General features: G+C 39.9%; 2 protein-coding genes across 9 annotated transcripts in view; both read right to left on the reverse strand.

Moving 5' to 3' along the window:
- npr1b (natriuretic peptide receptor 1b) overlaps positions 1 to 9,570 on the reverse strand; it is a 51,021-nt gene extending 41,451 nt beyond the window's left edge. Inside the window, exons 1-7 of one of the 8 annotated variants that reach the window (XM_081696287.1) lie at positions 9,492 to 9,570; positions 9,267 to 9,387; positions 8,978 to 9,086; positions 7,578 to 7,670; positions 4,488 to 6,224; positions 1,240 to 1,536; positions 939 to 1,077 (exon numbers count right to left, since the gene is read on the reverse strand). The gene's annotated coding sequence lies outside the window, so the exon portion shown is untranslated. The other 7 variants (XM_081696286.1, XM_081696288.1, XM_081696284.1 and 4 more) reach the window with 7 other exon arrangements.
- Positions 9,571 to 11,370: 1,800 nt separating this feature from the next.
- On the reverse strand, positions 11,371 to 17,671 carry chtopb (chromatin target of PRMT1b). Its single transcript, XM_081696468.1, has 5 exons — positions 17,514 to 17,671; positions 17,214 to 17,361; positions 13,560 to 13,710; positions 13,275 to 13,367; positions 11,371 to 12,762 (listed from the first exon to the last, which is right to left on the reverse strand). Exons 1-5 carry the CDS (start codon positions 17,585 to 17,587, stop codon positions 12,605 to 12,607), a joined length of 624 nt encoding a protein of 207 aa, XP_081552594.1. The 5' UTR covers positions 17,588 to 17,671; the 3' UTR covers positions 11,371 to 12,604.
- Between the last annotated feature and the right edge of the window lie 101 nt (positions 17,672 to 17,772).

Genomic DNA, 17,772 nt, shown 5'->3' on the forward strand with positions numbered 1-17,772 from the left:
CTGACTTTGCTTTGCTATTGAAGCTGTACTCTGATAAGGATAAAGATAAAATAGACCTTTCTGTGTATAGTATAGTCTGTGTATTGTGCTAGTAATGTGCATTACTAGAACAAAACAAGGATAAAACTTTACATAACTTTTGCCAATATCAAAGACAAAAATATCTTCAGGAGGAAACTCACATTCTGAACTCTACCAGCTGTCAGGCCCTTTGAGGTACAATTCAAGTTGCTTTTGCAAAAAAAACCTAAGACTTCTCAGGGGGTAAACTAAACAGATAACAGAATAGCAACACATAAATTATATGAAAATAAGGTCTCTGCATCCTCATTCTTGGACTTCATTCCGATTTGAATTTGCTAACTCAATCAAATACGTCCTTCTAGATGTAGATTCTTAATGTCTAGCACTGTATGCAATGAATAATGTACTTTCAACAAGTATTTGAAATGATTCCTACCCAGTGTAGCAGGTGATAAACCAATACAATCAATATAGTACAGGTAGCTGCACTAATCCTTTTTGTAAATCTGCATATCTGGGTCAAAACCGAACTACATATAGCAATCACTTTTACAGATATACACCATTTCAAACCAAAAGATGCCAGAGAAATACAGAATACTAGTCAAACCACGATTTCCTGATGCACACATTTCACCAAGCACATGTGAGAATGTGCTAAGCAGAGGAATAATTCCTTATGCCTTTACCCTTTTTCACCAAAAACAAAAATTTATTTTTTTTCATGAAAATGTTCTTACTTACTTTTCCATCAGTGGGTCCAATCTAATTACAGGGTACTTACCACACACCCGCGCGGGCAGCTTAGATGAGGGTGTACGGAACACATTACAGCTGCTGATCAACTCAGACCAGCCTACCAGTCTAATGCTTTGTGCGCTTTCCCCACCGGCGATTTGCCCAAATCAGATTACCTTAAATAAAGCAGTGGGTTATCTCCATGTCGAGCTGTGATCTGTACAGCAAATAGGGGTGATTATGCCTCTCAGCTGCTGCTGTTGCTACAGCTGGTGGGAGAGAGAGAGCAAGAGAGAGAGAGAGAGAGAAAAAGGTCTGGTAGGGAGGGAGGGAGGGAGGGAGGAAGGGAGGAAGGGAGGGAGGATGAGCAAGTAAATTAGTAGAATCAGTAGGAGAGACGGCTCTAGGTCTATAGAAGTACACACAACCGCAAAGTGCAACGGCTGAGTAGAGAGAGTGAATATAGTGAGGCTTCACCTGTAACATTCCAACAGGCTGAGAACAGAGTGGAGCATGGATGTCTCACAGCGCAGCAGCCTGGCAGGTCTGGCATCTCTGTACCATCTCCAACTAGCCCGGATGTACCCTTCTATATTCCCACGGAGAGCAAATCACTGGACAAAAAGGCATACATCCGCAAAATGCAGACACACTGAAAGTTGGAAGAGTTTAATCTGTTGCTGATCACTGATCGTGGTCCTGAAGGAGTTATGCTGAAGGCACCATCTCTTAGGATCCAGAGGTTGAGGAGCAGCATGGATGTTTCGGCATCACCTGTTGTGGTAAAGAACCGGAAGAGCCTTTATGGTGGGTGGGCAGAGCACCTCAGGGAAGCCAGGCATGGCTAGTCCTGCCCGGGGTAAGGACACGCAGCCTCACATCCGACTGCAATGATGCTGTGACCTGCACTACGGTCCTTGCTGAACAGCAGCCAAGAGGCAGACTGAGCAGGGGATGGCCGATTGGTTGAGTAATGCTGTATGAGTGTGAGAATGTGTGCGTGCGTGCACTAAGCACTCTGTCTCTCTCTTTCCACTGGAGGAAAGGGTTAGTAAGGGAGACCGTCTAATGGCTTCTCTCTCCATCATTCCTTTCGAATAAACGCTTCAGAATATCAAATCTGTCCTCACCAATATTTCAATGATAATGTGAATAAAAGTAAGCAAATTAAATTAATACACTAGTAGATTGAGCTCTGTTAGACTGAGCTGTCTTTGGATATTTTCCAATTATAAAAGCAGACAGGTCTATGTAGTGTAAGTGTGTGTAAGAGAGCCAACAGATGCCAAGCCTTCTATCCTGTGTTTTGTTTCACACAAACACTTCCCATCCACATCCCTCCGCCATTACTCATTTGCTAGCAATGTCACATGCAGTTTACAAATCAATAAAGAAGGGCCTAGTGAGTCATAAAGCCATTAGTTTGTGAGAGGGGTTATAGTGGGGAGTAGAGAGCTCTCGGGTCAGAAGCGTGCTTTAAATCTCTCTGGCTGCTGAACCAGCTATGACCTGAGCTCATATCACTCCCTAGGGCCAGAGGAATCCTCCAAACCCAGATCCACTCCTCCCCGGAGCACGAGCCGGACCGCTCCTGACACAACCTGCGCTCTTGCATCCATTTAGGAGCACAGTCTTCTTCTCCTAAACTTCTACTAAATACTGCAAGTGAAAAACCTGCAAAACATCTTTTTAGGTTAGTGTAAAAACGCTTAATGTTTCACGTTCCAACTTGGCTGCAGGACAATGATGAAATAACTACAAGAAAACTGAAACCAACTCGATCTTACGTCTATGTATGGTCATTTTTATTAGCCCTGAAAAGCGGGACATGGCCAGGCAAATGGGGTTACCAAAACAGGATGCAACAAAATAGGACCTCACTCCCCTAGACTTTCAGTTTGCCTAGACTTCCTGTGTTTATCAATATGCACTTTAGTCCTCCAGTTATTCATTCAAAATAATTTAAAACGTCTACAGTTATACATCACAACAGGGGGGTGGTGCAAATCCACAACCATTCTTTTGCAGTAGGTGGAACAAATAAAAGCATTACAACTGTGTGTCCTGGTACAAGCTGTTCAACTGTTCCTGTTTACTCACCACCAGCATTCATTTTTCATAGTACATAAAATTAGCCAGAACCTTGATGCTCATAACAACAAGACAAACCTCCTGAGTGGGCAGCTCCAGCAGGGCTGTCTCCTGGGAGGTGCTGCACTGGACCATGTGTCAACACTGCCATGGAGCGATCAGTCCAAGCAGGCCTGGGTCTAGATGAGCATACTTATCTATGGGTCAGATTTTTTGTTGTTGTTGTTTTTGGTTTTTTTTGGGGTTTTTTGCTTTGTTTCAGAAAGGTTTTGAGAAGAAAAAAAAAGACCGAAGTAACAGAGCAAATTGTTCACTCCCTGGAAGAATATGTGGAAGTGTGTGTGTGCGTGTGAACGTGTGTAAGCGTGTGTCTGTACCTCTCTGCTGTTGTTGCATCTTCTCTCCACCTTCTCCGCAATTCAACAGTGACTAAGGGTGTGTGTGTGGGTGTCAGGTGGAACAGATAAGGGCAAATGTGAGTAAATGGAGTAGTGACTGATTCTGTAGCACTTTGTGGAAGCTACCCAGACAGCCAGCTTTCTGACTGACAGAAACCACAGGCTTCCTTGCATATCTCATAATGGTTTTCCGCAGACACAGCTGGGATACAAATGGAGCTTCTCACCCCTTAAATGTTTTTTTAGACACAGCTGACAATTACCAGTATACTAAAATGATTTCCACCAAAGACCAATGTGTTATGGAACTTGAAATATGCACTTACCCACCTTTTAAAATAAAAATGTGAGGATTCTAGTTTTAAAAACAATATGACAGCTTGTTAATTTATAGGCAAGTTTTAAACTATAGACTATTGCAGTCGGTTGTTGCATACAAAACTATGACAACATTTCTATACTTTGCATGCTAACACATTTTATGAAAATTCATAAAAATGTATTTAAAATGCAGACACTCTTTGCCATGTGCTTTTTCGACCAATAAAAATAAGGTTTCACACCATGGCACACACAGTAATACACAGTGACATGTAGGAGTCAATAAACTAACCACACACTTGACCGGAGCTGATGGAGTAAATCAAACGCCACTTCATGAGTGCCCTCTATATGCACTTCGTTTGAAGCCTCCCCACTGCTTTCACTTGGTTCAGCTACAATTGTATGTGTAGCATCACAAACAGGAGACTGAAGTCCATCCAGGAGTATATTACATGGGAACATGTTCACTGCAAATGTTAGATGGCTTTAAATAAAGATCTATAAGCTTGCAAATGGAATATCATTTTTGTACCTTAAAGAGTAAATAAATGTTTTTCATCTGCCATTTGAATCATGATTTCAAATCCTGATGGAATCAATTTTACTGCAAACTAAAGGGAAACTGAAGACAACCTAAACAGCAGGAAAACATCCGATCTGCCCAAGCAACTGTAAGCATTATTCAGGAACTCCAACTCCAGAAGGCTTAGAAATAAATTAGATGGGGGGGGTTTACAAATGATGGTGTGTACTACAGCAAAACAGAACAAAACACTGAACACACTACTCTGACGGTTGGATGACGCTTGACCACGAAGATGTTACATCAACCTTCCGCCCACAGCACTGTAAGCTCCAAAATCTCTCATTACAACAGTGTTAGAAACACAATATGAGGTTTATTGTACTTACATGGACTTCCAAAAGAGCTGAATCATCCTTTGGCTTTTGCCAGCGACAGGAAGGGAACACTTTTTTATTTGAGCAGCAGGCAACACTGTACATGGGGAGTGTGACAACGTTGGTCATTTCGTAAGACCTGCCTCTCAGTCAGCACAGATGGGGGTAATGGAGGTGTTCGCTGTAGCAGCTCACTGCTCTATCGCTATCTCCAGTGTAACGTGGGACTGACGGCAGCAGTGCCATGGCAACGCTGAAGCCCTATCCACAGGTCTAGAAAGAGCGTTAGGACCGCTGTGCTGCAAGGGGCCGCCACGGAGACGACTATCCACCGAGAGAATAATCACCAGCCTTTAATCTACCTGTGCTTAATCAACACTCCCACCATGCAGTTGCTTTGCCTAAACTGTGCGCTGAATATGCATATGCAGGTGCTTGGCAGTGGTATGTGCAGAAAATATTCAGTTGAAGCACCAGACGGGGTCAGTGAAAATCTTGGGGTGGCACACTAAAAAGGCTATACAACACAGAGGAATTGCAGGGTATGCAAGTTGCAACAAAGGTAAAGATAATATATTATAGTATACAATAAACTGTACTCTTACCTTGCATTTTTAATTAATTAGCCTATCAAATTCCAACTTCAGTTCATCAACAACAAATCAGGAGTGTGGGTTTCTTAAACATACACATTAATTATTAGCTAAGAACAAAGATTTCATTCATATCCATTCATGTTTCATTCATCTACTGTAACTTAGCAAACTTAACGTTACTCACAGGGGTGGCGTTTGCATTTTCAGTATATGGGTGTTAGAGAAAACGCCTAGATGTGGGCTACAAAAATTGTATTGTGCTAAGCCACCTGCACACACTAACCAAATACATAGAAATGAAGATGTAACCCCATCAAAAATACAGTAAATATTTGAGCAATCACACAGGAAAAATCGTTGCTACGTTGAAAAAGCATCAGTGTGGGTTAACATATTGATTTTTCTGTTCACACAAAAATGTGTTAAATGCGACAAGAAGTAGCATCTGGACGTATTTAATGTATTAGACGTATTCTGATTGACTCTTGAAAATGCGCTGCATGATGCCATGGAAACGGCCCGTTTAGCCTAAGCCAAGCGGTGCAATGTTTGGAAGCAGCACCTACACAACCGTTTGCGCTTCAGTGAGCAAAATTAGAAATGAAAATGGTGTGTAACGTATTTCTTTAAATCATTAAACATTTGTTTCACAAAAAAGTTTTTTGTTGTTGGCTTCTCCGCACAGGCCATGGGTCCAGGGCACATACATCACCTACTGTAGCTCCGCTATAAAGGGGAGCTTGTCTAAAACGCTAATTTAACCAATAAACCATAGCTATATTCGCTATAGGCTACTAGCATTAGCTAGCAACGTTTACCACCACAAGTACATTTTTATCATAGGAAACACTGCGGTGTCCAGTAATTTTTGCAGGGAGGCCGTAGGGGGCGCCACTGGTGCTTGGGAAGGGCTTGGCGGCAGCCGCTGCTGTCTGGCTAAAGCTGTTTAGGAGAATGCTCACGGAGAGTCTTCTTCAGAGGTGCTGAGCAACCGAAATGCAACCCCGTTTTAGCATTTTCTCATTTATTTGGTCCTAATATTCCGTTGGATGTCAGACTCAACAAAGAATTTAACATGTTTCAAATTTACTGATGCAATTTCAATAATATTCATCATTTCAGCAAGACGTCAACCAGTTCCTGGGTAGCTTATCTGGAATGACAGTAGAGCAAAGATTAAAGCAGTAGGTGCGATGCTGTGTATGGTTATGAACAGGTTACTGAGTGTTTTTCTTTAAGCATGAGAAACCAGTGCAGCCATGTTTAGAGATTTGCACTATTAAAAAGCTTCAAGAATCTTCATGTTGGTTCATGTGACTGTAAGAAGTCTCTGCTAACTTGAGGAAATTAACCAACCTCAAAATTCAGTGTTCTTTAAAGTATGCTTGGAAACTTTACTAATTCTAACTGCAGATAAAACAGGTGATGCACTTTTGTTAGTGATGTTTGTTTTTGAACATCTACTCACTTGGTCAATTAAGTATTTCCTGCACAGTTAATGGACATTTGATTTTTTTTTCATTTGCGTTACATGAGCTACAAGGCTAACAAAACACGTGAAATCAAAGCTAAGATTTATCTTATAATTAGCACGATGCAAAAGAGTATAACCCCAGTAATTTCGTCAAACCACGCAATAGAGATATGGAGTGCTTTTAAGGATGGTAAGAAATATTCAACTTAGTATTACCCTGTATATAAATTAACTGTGTTACTCAGTCTAATCATTACATTACCTGAATTTTGACTTTGGTGATTCAACTGGATCAATACATTTATGGTAATTCATTGTGCTCCTTAGGAATTGCTAACGTTGTTATTGCCAATACACCATTTCTATGTCTTATTCCTAGTTTACAAAGACTGACAATTTTATGTCGCATGAGGCAAAGTAAACCAGAAGTACCCAAATCACTGTCTTCCATTTTTAAAGGAATTCATTATGTCAAATGAATTATGCTTTCAAGCTGTCATTATTTCAGAGTACTTCTGTAATGGGATTTGAGGAAATCTACAATTTAATCAGAAGGATAAAGAAACAGCTTAATGTACCTCCACCTCTTACCTTCACTGCTGTCAGTGTAGCCTACATCTTTCTGGAGTGTCTCATACTGTGACTAGCATTCACATAACACTATGTGAACAATGTAAAGAGCTTAGTGGAAATCAAGATGTGAACAATTAAAGCTAACCATTAGTCACAGTATCATTACTACAGGCAACTCTGTAGAATTACTAACAGCTTTTGGAACTTTAGCTAATTCATGGATGTTAGCTTTCAATGCACATTCAATTTGGCCTTTAAGTTTCGGTTTCATCGGATAGAGGATGAAACCAGGCTAATATAAAGTGGGCACTTGGTATAAGCGGAAGGCTGTATGAAGAATAAATTTCCTATTTTCAAACCATTTTTCCTATTTAAACCATTTTTAAGGTTTAATATTTTTAACATTCCAGCTGCTGAACTCAATGCCAGTTACATAAAAATAACAATAAAGTATATTACTTTATAGTGAAACTCTTTAGAAATGTTTTGTTATTTCTTTATTTTTGGAGTCAGGATAAGTCCTCCGACCATCCACCCCACACAGCACAGCACCTACGAGACAGTTATACAAGGCCAACTTTACTAAATGAGGCTTTTTGTGGCTCAGCCCATTTACAATCAGAATGACATGACAAAGTGAAAAGGTTTGCAATGTTCCTACAGCATCTTTAGTCTTATGCATCAGCATGTAGGAATAAGATGCGGAGGATGCTGCCCGTAGCAGTTTGCTGTTAAATCGTGAGCATCTGTTTTATGAATAATGGTCTGAATTCAATGATTTTCACAAACAAAGTTCACATTCCATTCATAGAAACAATTCCACTTGTGTGTCCAGATGGCTGATCTCTCGCTCCACTAATGGACCACATTATTTTAACAAAGGAGAAGATTTTCTGCACTGGTAACTTTTCTACATGTTTGCTCATTTAACTACTAAACCAAAAAGTACTTTAAAGGTGCTGATTAAACTCACGGATCAAAGAATACATTTGTTCTGACCCTTGAAATCAAAGAGAGATAGCTGCCAGCTCTGTGGGAGCAAAAAAAGTCTGGCTAACTTTAGTTTTAACAAGATGCTTTGCAGTAAAGGACACATTAAAGAAATAATTTTGTTATGTATACCAATCATACACATCACCATGCCGATCATACACATACCTACCAAACACTACTGAAATAGGTATTTAATAATGCTTTGTATTCCTCAAAAGTACTGCAACATTTTGATCGTCAAAACATTAATTATCAAAAAGACATGATAGAGGCCATCTTGATTGTTAGCTCATTAGAAGCTTAACTCCATGATGTGTAGTATAAAGCAATTAAAAATAAAGCACTAGGCAATGTAAAAGCAAACAAAACTGGAATATGGATAACTGAAACTGAACAGATTGTGCCTCACAATGCTATTAACATAACAACGACATGGTGGCTTGAATTAAAAAAAAAAAGCTTAACAATCAATATCTGTTCAAGTATGCAGGTGAGGACAGGAAATTGCAAACACAAACATTCATATCCTGATCTCACTTTCTGATGTGCCTCAGACTGTCACATTTGCTATGTAGAAAAAGCATCGGTGTAACCCAAAACATGGTAACAGAAGCCACTGCCTGCACCATCACAGTGAAAAAACCCATCAGCTCAGACACATAAAACAAGGAAAGAATGTTTGAGAATGTTTTTTTTTTTTTTAAATACAAGCTTCATTTGTCAAACAGAAAGGCAATCAAGAACTTTTGGGGGTTTTTATGCTATAAGTCATAATGTGTGGGTTGAACTGAGTTTGATTCACTGTTTATGCGCTCCCTCACCTTTTTCCCCACTTGGATTATGCACTTTGCATGCTGAGTCCTCACCTCCCATACCTCATCTTGTGCCACCACAACAGCTCCCTTCAGGTGGAACCACTGACGCTCCAAGGCACTTGGACTCGTATGGCACCAAGGCTGGAGAGAAGGTCTTTATCTAGCAAGAACAAACAAGCATATGCTATTGATGTATAAAAACAATGACAAAAAAAAAGGAAAATCAATTCAATCCCATATTACAGTTGCTATGGTGATCTGAGTCAAACAATAACCTGAAAAAAAAATCCCTAAAAATACACAAAGGACAATAGGCTTCTAATGTTTCACAGATACTTACAGTTGAGTGGAGAGAATCAATGTAAAGCTCAGATGTTAAAGAGGCCATCAAGTTCCTCCAGTCATCTATTACAGCCCCCTACAAGCTAAGGATCCTCTCCTACCGAGGCACTCTTAGCTGCCTGTGAAGTAATGCATAGTCCCTGTCATTATCATATGGGGGAACAGCAATCACTTTCACCACACTGCAGCCACACTTTAATGCATAAAATTCCTACTGTTGTACCTTTTAATCCTTCCAGACCTACTCGCGCAGTTGGGCTTGTCAGTACCCAAACATTAGGCTTTACCACGCAGGGATGCAGCTCTGAACGGCAAGGAAAGTGACCGCCCTGTCTGTTGCAATCACTGAGCCAGAAGCCAAAAGCATTCACTGACATGTCGGCGTTTGACTTTGACTTTTTGTTCTGCTAGAACCTTTTTTGATTCCAAACTATGCAACCTAACACACTTTAAAATGCTGCTTAAAATAACTTATTGCGTTATATGTTAGTATTGTAAAGATTATGCATTAATTCTCATTTGCGTGAGAAGTGGCACAGCAGCTGTATGTACAATGAGCACTCGACCACACACAGTGATCACAAAGAGCCCTTCATACTTTTACAATCAGTGGAGAAAATGATGGAAACAACAGTAATAAGGTGTCAGGAGGCCCTTTCTCTCCACTCAAATGTTCATACGCTTTTGTGGAAAATTTCTAGTGGGACATTGGACCATTCTTCAAGAGGAACGAATCCACCTTTATATTCAAATGTAGGGTGAAGACTTTGGTTGTTTAAAAAATTCCAGGCATAGAAATATATTTCATATTAGATTTTTAAACATGGAAATATTGCTGAAATATCCTGTTAAATGTGCATGTTTCAGTCATTTCTCAAATTCAAGGCTGTTCGTCCATGTAGAAATCACGCATGAATTCTGGATAATACCTAATAAATTGCATTACTATGCAAAGATGCACATTATGGGTAGGAAAACACCACCAGGTGGATGACAGGATAATGCCACTGTTTTAAAGGACACAGCCATCGTCATAGTTCTGTAAGGATATTAAAAACCTGTCCACCCCAATACCTTAAATCGCTTAAGTTTCTAGATAGTGCTGTCAAATCACATAGAAATCATGGCTTCACCGGTAAATGGACACAGAAAGGAAACAGTAATCAATTGGGTGATGTATAGATGCATCGATCAAAGGATGAATGGACATATAGATGGATGAAAACATACTTGATGCATAACTGATTATTGATCTTGCAAAATTGCATACATGAATCTATGTTGCCCAGAAGAGTGCATTTGCTGAATGAAAACCTGTAAGCATGATGTTTTAATGGTAATTTCAGTAATGCTAATGTAAATCCAAATCATGTAAATGTTCACTAACGAACCCTGCATCCACGTAGAGAAACTTAGTTTGTAATTTGTAATATTTTTTAAATGGTACATGTCAATACGAGACATGGATGAAAATTAAACATTACAGGTATATTGGAACTAAGGAGATGGAAAGAAGTCTTGCATCTGGGGCGACATAAAGACCACGAAGGGAATCAGGAAGTATGGCACAAAGCAGCCATCTCCCTCTGCTGGACTCTTAAATATACTGCACCTGAAAAATATCAGTCACCAACACAACCCAATAACCTGTAATTATAGGAAGAACTACCCGCGTGAACGGCTGCAACTGTGGTAAATGCAACCGTTTTACTTGTTGCCTTAATTGAATTTATGGGACTTTTTTCCAGTGTGAAATTTAAGTTAATATCTAAGCTATTTCACTGAACACTAAAGATGCCTCATTCTCAAGCAGAAAAGCCTACAGTGTTGACTCCATAGTTCATAATTCTGCTCGTCATCACAGAAACTGAAGAGCTCAGAGGATTTTATCATTGTACCTAATAGTTTCTAAAATCACAGTGAGTATAAATATAAACAAAGAATTACATTTAATCAGATAACTAAATATCTCAATACCTTGATCTTTTAGCTGTAGTAAATAAACTATACTTCAAAAAGAACCAAGTGCAAATGTGACAAGGGTGTTTTATATTAATTTCATTTATTGAATTTATTGACTTATTAAATGAATAATTATGACAGCAAGCCTTGCATGCAACAACTGGTCTTTAAACTTATAAGCAAAAATGAACATGCAAGATTGATTCAAAGCAACATACACACGTTAAGAAGGAACGGTTCCGCCACTCTGAATGCAATACAGACTGAAACGGAATCAGAACAAAGAATATAACAAAAACTAGATACTGAATGAAAGTGCTTCAAAAACTATCAACCTTTTTCGAATTCCAGCCTTTCCACCTTACCACAGCACAAAATTAAATCTTTCAAAGTATTTCTTCCCAAATTAATTGACAAAAGCAGAACTCACTGGCATAAACATTTGATTGACAGATGCAGGGGCTCAAGACTTAAAGCAACCATTCTGAAGGTTTCCTCTAGTGCCAAACAGTGCAGCACGTCTCCTACTTCAGCTCCAAAGGTCGGTTACATTATACTGGGCTCCAGCTTACAGTTGGCCTTAGGCTCAACATGCACAGGACAACATGCAGAAATCCATCAAGTCTCATCACTCTCTCAAATTAGGGCAAATGTTCCAAAATAGGAAACAGAATTTTCTTTTTAAAAGCTGCAAACATTCTTACCCTAGAGCGGAAGAATTCGGCACTATAGCAAACCACATCACAAAAGTGGCAAGAATGGTAAAAATGACTTATCCTAGAGGGACACAGCAGTCTAATACACAGGAGACATATTACACATTGCCATTTCAGAACACATTTACCTCTTCAAGTTATGCGATTTTGTACATTTCCCCACAGGCGTTGCACTTCAGTGGAAAACAGCATTTAATGAGCACAAAAAAGTGAGAGGTGGACTTTTTTTTAATATACAAACTGGGCTTTTCAAGTGTGCACTGAGATTCTCATTATCTCTGCAAAGCTGGGGAGCAGATACAAAATGTGCACTATAGCTACTTGCAAGGCTGCTAAACTCAATGTGAGAAAGCACCAAAATAATGAACTGTATAAATGCTTTCATCTCATTTTATTTATTTATTCAGCTAGACTGAATAAATATAGAGCACATCGAACCCTTATTCTAGAAATGTTTACCCCCCACCCAAAAAAAAAGCTTCACACATTATCACCTTAAAACAACTGTAGTTTGGGATCATATTACATATTAAACTTTAGAGCACTGCACCATTCATTAATATGATCAACCAGCCTACTTAACCTGGCACCAAATCTTTTCATTCTGGCTATGAAGAGGGCTTTACATGTAAATACACCGTGGTGGCTGAAGGTTGCATTAAAGCAGAATCTCCACATCGACTTCAGCCATGTATTCATCCAGCTGCTTATCCAGCTCCTCTCGTGTGGGGACTGGGCGACTATCTGCTCTACATCTTCCTCCAGGCCAGCGATTGCCTACAAATACCCCCTGCACTTCTGAAGTCTGAGCTCTACCTGTAGATTGGCAAGGGTTAAGTTGACACACAAAGAGAAAGCACTTGTGTTCATTTAATGATTAAGAAGATGCAGAGATCCAAGGAAGAAACATTTTAGAAAGACAAAATTTGTCTATCATGTATTCTGGCAATCAGAGATTTGTAGAATGTGATGGAAGGGAAAACCTTCGGAAGACATCATAAAACTTACACCAACATTGCAGCACTTCTTGCAGCAGTGTTGTATTTTTAAGCAATTTCAGCAGGACAAAGCAATAAGTAGCAAAATCAAGTGTGATGCACATCCACTATTACCATGTTTTTTCTCCAAATATCAGAAATTGAGCATTTATCGAATTCTTAAAAAAAAAAAAAAAAAAAAAAAAAGTTCAGTCACAATGTAAATACAGCAGTATATACAGCACAAAATACTCAATGTTTGCAAATACTACATTCACATAATCAAACATACTGAAATCACCAAGTAATGTCATTAAGGACTTTCAAGGTTTTTTAGTTTCGATCCCCTACCTTTACCTCTCACTCCTTTGTTCTGCACCACTCCTGCCCCATTTACATAAACGCCATGCTGAGGCTGCGGCTGCGTCAGGACACGTTGAGGCACTAAAACAGAAACCAGAGACTTACAAGCTACTCTTGCCTGCACACTGCAGAGCACCAAACCCCTTTGAATGTTTATGGCATTTAAGATCACTTTTGCAAAATGAATAAAGCCTTAGCACAGAGAACCACCTGGTTATTAATCCCAGCACAGCATAACTGCACCCCCATCAGAAGAATCACAGGTGAACCCACCATCTGACTCACGTCTCTTTGATAAAGGGCTGCCAACTAGGGCTTCTCTTCCTCTGCCCGAGTATTTAGGCATCCCGTACAGCACTCCTCTCACTGACCGCATGCCCAGCCTCTCTTTAATGTTCCCCAAACGCAGATGCTGTCTGAGACACTGTGTGAAGAAATAAGTTTCACATCAAAGCAAGATGTATTGGCCAAAGCAGTGAACAGAAGAGGATGGTTAACACTCTGAATGCACAGCTATTTTGGAACAGACAGCAGTGATCTGTAACAATGCAGCAGCGGGGGGAAAAACAAACTGCCAAATGAAACCTCACAGTGTGTTCCATACACAGCCACTCTTCACAGAACATTAAGCCCAAGACAAAGTTCACAAAATACGCAAATCTTCTCAAGCAGTGTTCATCTAATAAGGCGAACGATGTGGAACACTTACATTATGTATTGCTTTTCCTTCATTTACTCGTGTTTACTTTATTGTACTATGTGTATAATTTAAATACAGTAGGTAAACTTTATTTAACTGCAACGAGGTTGGTGACCTTTACAGCTCCTCTAATATCAATGCAGACTGGCAGGGTTGCTTACAGAGCACTGCAAGTAGCCTGGTAGCAAAGTGGTGTTTTTTTTTTTTTTAAATTTGGTGACCAACTGATACATAAAATTGAAGCTGTGAACTACAACTGCAGACAACCGCAATGGGATGCCTATAGCCCGAGCAAGAGAGATCACCACAGCTGAGGACAGCATACTAGAAATGTCATCCAAAACCGGCCAAAAAGTCAGTTTATGAAAAAGCCCATACCGATTACGTATCGAGTTCTTCAAGTCCTTAGTAGGGGAATATTTCAACCACTACACCTTAATGGGGTAACACCCCTCACAACCCCTTAATGAGAGCAGCACCCATTACTCTTCTGCTCTCATTAATGTGAAGAAGAAAGATGGCATTTTGATGTGTGTGGATTAGACAACAATGCCCTTTGCAATGTAATGCCCCAGAAATATTTCAAAAGCTTATGTGTGTGTGTGGGGGGGGGAAATCAACATTTCCAGCCAGTGCTTTTACATTTTGATGACAATGTCATATTTTCTTCAACTTATGCTGTCACAATTCAGGATGTGTGACCTTAGGATCAAATGGAATAAGTAATCACCCTTCCACAAGAAGGTATCACATATCTTGGCCATGTAAACTCAGCAGAAGGGGTTCCTACAGATCCTGATAAAATGTATTCTGTGGCAGAATGGCAACACCCTGCAAATGTGAAGGAATTAAAGTCTTTTTTTAGTCTTGGCAGGTTACAATAGATGGATTGTGAATAATTTCTCTTTGCCTCTCCAAAGGCACAAAAGAACCACAGGGGCCTAACATTACCAGCTCTGGAGCCCTAGTTCAGTGCCTTTCAGATACTGAAGCAAAAGTTGGTCTTGGCCTCAGTGTTGTGTTATGCTGACTTCTCGAAGCCTTTTTTCTGGACATTGATGCTTACCCAGTCCTTAATGGTTGTGTTGTCCCAAGATGGCAAAGGTTTGGGAGAGGAAACAATTGCTTACAGGAGCTGAGGATTCAGGGCATCTGAAGTGGGCCACAACAGATCATTTTCAAGTTTTTAATACATAAATATGCTACTGAGCCACCTCCAGACTACTGCTGTTGAACAGCAGTGGGTGTCAGAATTGCTTAGATTCAATTCTGACATCCAGCAGCAGCCAGAGCAACAGACTGGACAAGCCAGGGTTCTTTCCTGGCTGGTTTGATCATTAGCCTTTCCACTCTGATGGTCTGAAGCACTGACAGCAGTGCCTGCATACTGAAAATCAGGCAGCCTTTGTAGAGGAATACAGCTGTTCTTCTAACTACCAGTATATTCACTTAACTTCAACCATACAACAGTAAGCAGATCCTGTAATTTCATCATTCATGAAGTGCTGGAAGAATTCAGGGACTAAACCAGGCTGACAGCTGCAGAAGATGGAAGTCTTGTGAGAATGGTAAAGAGTCAAGGAAGAGAAGGGAATTTTATACCATCAATTTCATTATACTTAACAGCCTAGTTAAGCAAATCATTGTGCCTGAGACTATGTGAGAAGGATTTACAACGTATTCATGAAATACATTAAGGGGTGGACAACACTATTCAGTTGATTATAGCCAGATGTTACTGGCCAGGGATGTATCGGGGTATCAAGGAGCACTGTAAACAATGTGAATTTTGCATTGTGGCTATACCCCACTTACCAAAATTACAGAAATAGAAAGCCTGTCCTCAAAGCTGTGTGAAGTAGTAGCCATGGTTATGAAAATGTTCTAATTTTTACTGATGTGTTTTCAAAATTTACAGTAGCAGTTCCTACTAGGAACCCAAAAGCTGTTACAGTTGCTAAACATTATTGAATGAATGGATCCATAGATGAGGTGCTCTAACAGATTCACTCAAGATCAAGGCAGATATTCTGAGACTGATGTAGTACTGATGACTAATGACGTTAGCTCTTCAAATTGTACAGAATCAGAGTCAGACCACCTCTCATCAACCTCAAGGCAAAGGGCTTTGCGAGCGGTTCAATACGACTCTCAATGATATTTTAAAGACTCTCACCAAATAGGGGAGATGGGCTGAACATCTTTCAAAATTGGTCTTCCGCCGTAACACCACTGAGTATACTAGAACAGGATACATTCCTTACTTTTCCATGTGTGGTTGATTATCAGTAGGAAGATTGATACTTCTTTTAGAAGAGTATAAGGAGGATGCTCCAAATACTGTGGAACACCTGGCCAATGAGCATCAGGAACACATGCAAGAGACCAATCAGAGAAAGAAAGTAATTGGAAGAAGCAGTCAAGAACCACGGAAGGTATGAAGGCCATCCGTCGCCACTGAGCGGGATCTAACTGGGCCAGTTGTTGTACAGAACAAAACATGGACTCCGGGGTAGACATAAGATTCAGGAATAGGGATGCCAGTGTCATTTTGAGCATTAGCCCAGCCCGATCCAATCTTTACTATAGTGGCCACTCACTGTACCAAAGCACCTGACATTCAGAATGGAACAGAAACCCAATGGACTAAATGTATTGTCACTAGTGGGAAAAAAGTGGCTGAACACATCTTAATAATAAAGTTGACTGATGATTCTTCAGAAGAGGAGATGGTGAGGCTTATTAGTGATCATCACCTTGATGTGGGACCCCAAGCTAAGTAGTCTGAGTAAGAGGTAACTCCAGAGCCTGCTTTAGTGTCCAGCCAGTACTGAGAACAGGGTCTTAGGACATTGCAGGCCACCTTTAATATTTAATTGTGCTTTAATATTATAAAATTTCATTAAGATGGCATCTTTTGAGTGATGTGTAACACTGGGCAATTGAGACTTATTGTGTTCTTAAAATAGCTCTTTTCCAGCCTACAATTTGTATGAGCATGTTAATGCTAGATAATCTGATGCTATATATATTAAAAGTTCCAGATATGTCTGTACAATGTGAATTTATATTAATATATCATTCAATAAATTTAGACATGTTAATATCTAGGGATCTCATTAATGAGGGCAAACCTGAGATTTAATCACAGGATGTGGCTGTTATTCATACATAACCTTTAAAAAAAAAAAAAAGTTTCATTTTGGTGTGCAAGAAGCGACATTCACCGGTTTACTTTTCAGAGCTGCCAAAACTGAGGGTCGGCTGGCCATCTGTTGAACTAGCCGCTGGTTTTTCAGTGAGGCTGCCTGCGGCTGCGGCATAGCCCTTCTGATGTCAGTCAGCTCTGCCTGCTTATTCGTTAACCTGGTGAAACTACGTGAAAGGAAAATATTGTGATTCACAACACTAAAATAGCCCAAGCGCGAACGCTCTCTTGCATTTCACTGAAAGCTCTTTTTACAAAGCGCTCACATATTGGCCATAATCCTTCTTGTTGTTTTTCGTTGCAAACATTTTATTCTCACCGGTCATGTAGCGTTAATGATGTCGTAGAGGTGTTCGTCAGCAATATCTTTGGGGACGGAGAATCCATATTCATGACCTGTGAATTGTAACATGAAATGCAAGACACAAGCTGAACATACAGAATAGGTTAGCCAATTATCTAGTTCCAGGAAAAATTCAGGGCTATAACTGTTCAAATAACTCCCGCCTTAAAAACGAACTGAAAAGGTGGCCAGTATGAAAATGTATACTGCACTAGATAGGTTAGCTAAAATTATT

This window comes from Electrophorus electricus, chromosome 14 (assembly GCF_041902795.1).
Source record: "Electrophorus electricus isolate QZ-2024a chromosome 14, ASM4190279v1, whole genome shotgun sequence".
Classification (NCBI taxonomy): Eukaryota; Metazoa; Chordata; class Actinopteri; order Gymnotiformes; family Gymnotidae; genus Electrophorus; species Electrophorus electricus.